The following is an 8,297-nucleotide window of genomic DNA, read 5'->3' as shown; positions in this document are numbered from 1 at the left end:
CCCCCTCTGTATCCTAGTGTGCCTCAGGTGCTCCTTATGATTTTGGCTTAAGAAGTCACCATTTACCACGAGTCATGGTAACTCCTGGTAGCTCATCTGGTAGAGCGTGCGCTCCATGATGACCTTGCAGCGGCTACGGTTTGAATCCGCTCAACCTTGAAACCCCTTTTGCTCCCCCTCTATCATTATCCAGCTCCTCCATCATAAATGCAGTATAAAAAAAACTGTATATTTTTTAAATTTCCCGGCACAAATGGGTTTCCATACTAATGACTCATGTAGTTTGTGTGTAGAGATTGACTCTTTGTCAGTTGAAGTTATAGCAATAAGACATGTATCACCTGTTGCAGAGAAAACATAATCCTTTATAAATATAATAGATTTATGTCTTCATTGACAGTTTATGTAATTGTTTTACATGTAGAAAAAAAAAAACAGATGAAAAGTCCAAAAGATGAATATAAACCTGCTTTTATTAAGGAAATGTAATAAAATCCTTTGTACACAACCTCTCCGCAGAGGTTCATTATGTCCATACATGCAACTGTCATGGTTGAGGTACTGTTACAAATGAACTGGAAAAAATCTAAAAACCAAACTGGATCAAATGTTGTTCTGGGGCTATAGACTAAACCGGGATCCATTTTCAGTTGCAGTTTGGTCGAACTATCACCAAATTTACATGCACTTTTATCTTTATGGGGAGAAAAGGATGAGAGAGTCTGTTATACTAAACAAATGTAGGCGTACATGGTTCGTAGCATTTGTAGGATTTTTTCCCCCCTTCAGTTCATAAAAATTTCACTTATATAAACTGACAAACGTTTAATTTCTAGCTCTTTCCTCAATGTACAGTTCCCCTTCTGCATAATGCATAGACACAGAAAGCTCATCACAACCAAAGAAGCTATGGTGTGTTATCATTTACCAAAAAATGGGATGAAATTCACAGCTGCAGATACTGCATTTACATGAGAATGCCTTCTAAGTGTAAACCATGAGCTCAGTTAAACCCTTTGAATATGCCGTCACATGAAAAGGGGGTCACTCGTGGTCTCTTAAGGATTTATAATGTTTTTGATCTCAACAATATGGCACTAAGTGATTAAAAGCAGACCTCATTTCAATTTATAAAAATCCAAAATAGTGGCAGTTGAAACAAACGCAGTTCCACGTGGTTGATTTAAAACAAGCATCTAAGTGAACACAGTCAGCTGTATACGATGTCTGACAGGTTTTTGAAAAATAACACCACCTAAGCAGTTTCAGAGGACCTCTACTTTCATATAATTGATATTTTCTGAGTATAAACGGGTACAATGTAGTCACTTTAATTGATGCTTAACTCTATTGATTGATGCTTGCCCTAAACATTATGAAACTGAAAAATAGTCTAATAGTAAAACAAGAAAATGACTTTACTTCACTAAATATAACATTTATCCAACTTAAGATTTCACCACAAAATATGTCTGTAAAGAATTCAAATGACTTCATAAGTACTCCAGGAGGTTTTGATTGCAAATCATGGCTTTTTTCTTTTCTTCTTCAAAATAGAAAACAACTGAAATTACAACAGTTCATCTAATTGTCATTTGAAGCAATGTTTTTGCCCTATAGTTCCCCAGATTTCTTTTTTTTTTGTTCAAGTGAATTAAATTTTTAGTTGCATTGCCATGACGCCGAAATGCTCCATAAGGCACTACAAGAGGCAAATCTCATGTTTCCAGAAGCAGAAAGTCCTGTTGCGACATTGTCCTCTGTTAGTGTGACGGGCCTCACAGCCCAGAATGAGCACTTGTTGACTTGTTGTCCAAGCTGATGACAAAGTGGGCTGTTGCCTCCAGGATGTAAGCCTTGGGGGTGTCGGGGTCACACACAGTGGCTGTTTCCATCCAGATACACCAGTGGGAATTGACACGTTACAGTTCTGCAGAAGAGATGGTGCAAAGGATGAGGATCACATGAAAAAGAGCTGCCGCCGCACTGGAAAGGTTAAGAAAGGTTACATAAGTTGAAAAATTAGTCCAAAGTTAGCTCGTGAGAAATCCAGGAGGAAGTAGGATTTCTGTATTTTTCAACCTGGATTTTCCCATGTATTTGTGGTTAAGTGACTTATTGGGAAAGTGACTTATTGGGAAAACATTTTTTTAAAACTGGTCCGGTATTGAGCGAGAACATTTAGGCGGCAAACCGGTCAGTAATCAAATGGGGCAATTGCCCACTGTCGATATAGACTCACTAAAGTGCTTGTTTTTGCCACTGACAGGCACACATTTTTATTATATGTGCCTGAGAACTTTATGGAAAGATGGTGAAGTCTTATTATGAAATCTTGCAAGGTGACTAGTGACTAAGGAGTATGTTTGAGTGTTATCTAAAAGTTTTTCATTAAAACATGAGCCAACTAAATGTGGAGCTACACTTTGCACAACTTCCATAGACTAACGTTCCCTTTGGATACGGACGGGCTGAAGCTGTGGCTAGTTGCCCATCAGGTCTGCAGTTACTATTTTTTGCCAGCCAAAGAGGAGAAGAAATCCGAGCCAATTGTCCTGAAAGATGCAGACAGAGCGGAGGTAGGTTAATGTTATTAGCTAAAGTTACTGTGTTGATCTGCATCAGTAGCTGCAAACAAACGCAGAGTAGGATATCAGCAACTCCTCTGTCCTTTCATAATGTAGTCAGACACAAAAACGCTGAACTTGAAACAACAAATCCAATAAACTCAAGTTATTTGAGTTACACTGAACCTTTAATTATATATTAAAGGTTCAGTGTTTAAGATTTAGTAGCATCTAGCGTTGAGGATGCACATTAAAACCAATTGAAGCGTTTCCCCTGAATGTCCCTGTCTTGAACTAGAGTTTGGTTTGTTCGTACTGGACTACTGCAGAAAAATGGCGGCGCAGCATGGCAGACTCTGTGGAAGAGGACACAAAAGGATTCTTATACACTAAAGAAAGCATACTTACTAATATTATATTCCTACACACTTCCTTCAATCTCAGTAAACAATGTTCAGTCACACTGACACACATCAGAATCAGGTGAATTCTGAGCGCACTGGAGTAAGGATTGACTTTGATACTAACCTTCATCACGGCTTGCATTGTTTTCATATTACGAAGAGAAACAACCACGACTTAACATGTGATAAAGACAATAAGCAAGTTTCTATAATGTCTATTTTTTTTCAAACTACGAAACAGTGGGATCTTTAAAGGGTTTCTGATCTCAAATGCATGCTAGTTGTGAGTGACCTCTCAGCGGAGCATTCATGCAACACATCATATAAATTCAGAAGTCAACAAGTCATGCTGAAAACTAGAAATGAACAGAACTTCTATATCCACGCTAATGGTAAAAAAAATCCACTACATTTCTTTCAGTGTTCTTCTTCACACAAACATGGGAATAACAATCGAGGACATACCCTTTAGATCTTAACACTCTCTGTCCCGTACACGTTGTAGCCTTCACGGTACGTGGCAAAATTCTGGGCGTTTGCTGGAGGGGCCGGCTTAAAGTTTTGGGCATTCTTTGCCAATTTCAGTTTTTTGGTTTCTTGCCGTGACTTATAGCAGAACTCTATCAAAGCCACGGTCATAGCCAGGCCGAGCCCTCCCACCAGAATATAGAAGACTCCTGCCACGTTGCTCAGGCTTAGTGCACTTGTCTTGTCCTGGGGGAGGTAGAGACCACTGTTAAGACTTTTTAAACCGGCACTCTGAGGCTGACCTCAAACAACATATACACCCACACCAACACAATGTACATCCTGCTGCACTATGACTAAGCACTTACTAAGAGGAGGCTGCTAATTGTGTCTATGAAACCCCCCTGAGATACAGATGCCTGATTTAGCCTATAAGGGAGATAAATGTGTCTAATTCCTCCTCTAAAGTCATTTCTACCCTTAATTGCTGGGAAGGTGAATGCAGACAGAGTTGCTATCTATCCTGCTTCATGGTCTCTTTACGAGGCCACGTCTAGAGGAAGGCGGTCGTGGTCGTACAGGTCTACAGATTAAACCCTCGATTCACTATCATGGCTGCTCAACTTCAACACATTTGTACAATCAAAGTGGCAAACTGTGGAGGGTGAATTGAACCATTTTGCTGCTAATAAAAGCCAAACATTGATATTGAAATTAATTTATGTGAGTTTTACCATTTGCATTCTAACCCTCAGGGACCTTTTGCAGTCCTTAAGGAAGTACATTTTCATTTATATATCGGCAAAGTCGGTTCACTGGCATATTAACGGCTTTACATAAATTAAAGATGTAAAATGCTTCCTTACTCTGACACTCCGTGTATGAAACATGACTATTAAATACTATTTGACCACTTTGTGCTCAGATGGTATTTAAAGGTCAGTTTGAATATGTCCGGATAAGGATGCCTTTGGGGAAACTATAGCTGGTCACATTGGGAGTTAATATGCGCAGTTTGCATACAAATGAATAACATCAACGATAAACTAAATTTCAATAAAGGTTTGGATGACAAAGTAGCAGTATAATGGTTTCAATTCTATGATTTCAACTTTTCAAAATTTGATGGTATGAATAACAAATAGTGTGTCGTGTAATTGTCTACATACATTAGTGAAGTCATGTTAACGTCATGAATTATGATCAAAGTGTACAGTAAAGAAATCAGACTATGTGTGTTAGTAAAATTAGTTTTTAATGTTTTCCACGTTATTCTGCAAGTGTATGTACAGATAGATCTACTGTATGCCATGCCCTGATTAACATGCCTGGGAGAATGTATGCTTTAGATGTTTGCATATGAACAGTTAGGTCAAAATGCATTTTTCAATCAGTATAAAAAGACCTGCAGCGACTGACCTTACTTCCAGAGTCCTTGGTTCCACATTCACCCTTATCGTACCACCATTTGTTTTTCAGCTTGTCTAAGATGCCTTGTTCACTGAGTTTCAATACTGCAAGGTTTACAGGAGTTCTTCACGTGGGAAATAACATAAATAACATTTTATTATGTTATTTTATGTTATTAAACTTTTATTTAAACTACTTTATACTGTGCAAAGCGATAGAGTAGGGTCCTGGCCAACACATCACAAATAGCAAGCAACACTACAGTATGTAAATATATATATGTAAATATGTGACCTTTCATAATCCATGACTACCCTAACATGCCAGACCCCAGCTATATCGCTTTGAGTAATCGGCACACACTGATCACAAGAAGAGAAAAGATTTGAACTTGCAGAATAAAGCAGCTGCTGCATAGCTTTCACAGAATGAAAGAAAACAGAGGCAGTAATTGCTGAGGGCACTTTTTTTTGTAGTTGCTATGGGCAGCCTTTTTTTGACGTTTAGCAAGGTGAATCTAACAGGAACCCTTTCTTGACTAACAGACAAAACACAGCAGTCCAATTTCATTTACAGCTATTAGAGGCAAATGTCTCACAAAGTCACCCACAGAGAGACACATAGTTAAGGGTGGTTCTTAATCGTTAGCAGCCGATGAGCCAAATCCCTGATGAGGGGGGTGATCGGTTTTTTTTTGTTTGGTTGTTTTAATTTCTTTTTTTTTGCAAGACATTATGTTCAATTTCCTTGACTGATAGATTTCCAGGCTTATTTCCTTTCGCAAATAAAACAAGTGTTTGTAATCCAACATCATCAAATATATTGTATTCACCACTGTGTTCTTTGTATGTCAAATAGAATATTTTCCGATTATTCATACAAAAAACAAAACATTGAGAAGTCATGCATGATGTTATGTGGATGATCTGCAGTCCTGTTCTCAGACAGAGCTCTTTGAAAGGCAAAGTTAGGATGTTTTTTTGTTTGAGTGTTGGAAACTATAATGCATGAATTAAATGCTCCATCCCGCTACTGCAGTTTCGGCTTTTCACTATTCTGGGCGAGAGAGGAGCGATAGATCTGAACATAAACTTAATGATTGCTACACTTTATGAATCAAGCTAGATCCAGTAAAGATCTGTAATTCTATTATGTGGACAATGACACATTTTGGATGTAAACTCTGGGTTACTATGATGCATTTTAGAGACACTATGAGGATGAATTTCAAACAAAAAAGCTTTCAAGTGAGAGGTTTTTCTTCCATTTGGGAGCTAAAGATCCATATTTGTCATAGTGAGTCAGTTTAAGGGAACCATTTCATCACAATTAAAGGAACTTTAAAAAAAAAATCAATCAATTATCGATGAGAATCTGATAACTTTTATTTTGTTTTTGTCTCTGCACTCACTGCTCTGTAACTATGACCTTTGACCTCCATGACAACACCTGGCAACAGTCACTGAGTCAAAGTACTCTTTGTTTTCCTCACTTCATTAACTTTAAGTCAAACTACAGCTGAAGATCATAATTTGCTGTGATCAGATCATGTCCACCCTGTCCCACAGCATTGTGAGTAGGATGATCGAATCTACTGATATATATATATTCTCATCTTATACATCTACATTATTTTAGCTCTAAGAACAAAAAAAGGGTGAACTGCAACACTGCTGGTCATCAGGCTTCAGACACACCACCAGGTGGTGGCCATGGACTTTTGAACAATACACTGATGAGCACTGTTCAGTTTAGAAACACTCAAATATTTCCCTGTATATTTTCTAATCTGAAAAACCTCAATAAAAAGTGTCATAATACATAAATAATGCATAGAAACACACTATAGCAGTAGCTGGAAGGATGTGTTTGATGTTCACTGGATTGTTGTATTGTGACGAAAATCCCTGAAATACATTCAGTCATTAGATATTTAAAATCTAAATTCAAAGAGTATCGTGCCAAATAACTGCCTTAAAGAGATATCAAGGGTGCTTCAGAGGGGCAAAAGAACATTTGTTTAAAAAACTCACGATTAACAGAGAGAAAAAGAAACTACATCCTTTCCCCTTCAGACTCTCCAAACCACCTGGGATTGTAATCATTTTGCCCTAGGGTCATAATATTAGTGTATAACTCCACCTACCATTTACTGTCAAAGAGCAGAGCACTGTGAGTCGCCCCAAACCTCTGAATCCATAGCAGTTTACAGCTCCAGAGAGAGTGAACAGATATAAAAAGGTCATTTGTCAGACCTGGGTTCACTCACATTTACAGTAAACTGAAAGCATTTCCCCAGTAGACAGCTCAAGTTAAAGCCAAACCTAAGAATGATAATAACAATGTGCTGCCACATGGAGTCCTGCAGCACCATGTATACATTTACAACAGATAATTGTAGTAACACTGAAACTGAACTGGGTCAGTAGCTGATCCGGAGAACTTCCTCCTTTCAGTAAACAGAGCATCAATATGCACTTTTAAAATGTATATATTTATATTTATAACATACATATATTTATAACCCTTTTTTAAATCCTTATTTTTTGTACTTGCTCTCATCATTATTCTTATTGCACACAAGGCTTTCAAGCATGCATTTCAGAATATACTGTGAAATACAAAAGTGCAAAGTGCTAGGGTCAATAGGGAGTGCATACTCTGGACACAGCAGATCTCATCAGCCACCTTGGCCTCGCTCCTCTCTCACTTGTACATTCTCTCTGGTGTCTCATAATGCAGAGGCTCATTCATTATGCATCCGGATGACCAATCAGATTTCATTCAAATCTGGGAGTATTTCTACAGAAGCAGTAAGATGTATCTAATCTGAAGTGTCTTGATTCCCTCGAGGACTGAAATGCTTTAACTGACAAATATCGACTGTCTGCCACTTCTATGACACTGTGAAATATCATTTCTATTGCATTAGACCTTTAACAGAGACGTCTGCTAATTGTTTTTTTTTTCTCATCTCGGTTGTCGACAACAATCTTAAACATTAATCACAATCTATGAATCCAACCCTCTGATTAACTGCAGGGGGTGGACAGAACACCAAGGACACCTGTGCAATCTATTGCAATGCAACAGCTGGTGCTATATATCTTACAGGTTTAATAATGAATAATGTTCAGTTTGTGTTCAGGCTGTGTCACAGAGGTATTGATTGGCCAGTTCCAAACACTTACGGGACATTATGAAGGAGATAACTGGACTGCCAACCAGAGAGCATTATTGGCAGACAATCAGGCAGAGTTTGATGAAGGGACTAATTATTCAAATCATGTTGTCAAGGGTCTTAATTCATTTGTTCGGACGCAGTCATAAACGTGTTTCTGTGGAGCTGATGAGGAGCACGTTTAAAACTTTAAGGACAGGATCAGATAATCAGCCAGTTTTTTGGAAAACATTTACAGTGGAGTGCATTTTTTCATCATACTACACT

General features: G+C 38.1%; 1 protein-coding gene across 1 annotated transcript in view; it reads right to left on the bottom strand.

Moving 5' to 3' along the window:
* Positions 1–1,895: 1,895 nt before the first annotated feature.
* gria3a (glutamate receptor, ionotropic, AMPA 3a) overlaps positions 1,896–8,297 on the bottom strand; it is a 71,926-nt gene continuing 65,524 nt past the window's right edge. The window contains exons 14-16 of the mRNA XM_083927465.1: positions 4,859–4,973; positions 3,437–3,685; positions 1,896–1,930 (exon numbers count right to left, since the gene is read on the bottom strand). Of these exons, the coding sequence (XP_083783591.1) occupies positions 3,440–3,685; positions 4,859–4,973 (361 nt within the window). The 3' untranslated portion in view covers positions 1,896–1,930; positions 3,437–3,439. The remainder of the gene's footprint in view (positions 1,931–3,436; positions 3,686–4,858; positions 4,974–8,297) is intronic.

Source organism: Echiichthys vipera (assembly GCF_963691815.1).
Source record: "Echiichthys vipera genome assembly, chromosome: 14".
Lineage (NCBI taxonomy): Eukaryota > Metazoa > Chordata > Actinopteri > Perciformes > Trachinidae > Echiichthys > Echiichthys vipera.
The sequence above is the reverse complement of the archived record's forward strand: the minus strand, read 5'-3'. Positions and strand labels throughout refer to the sequence as shown.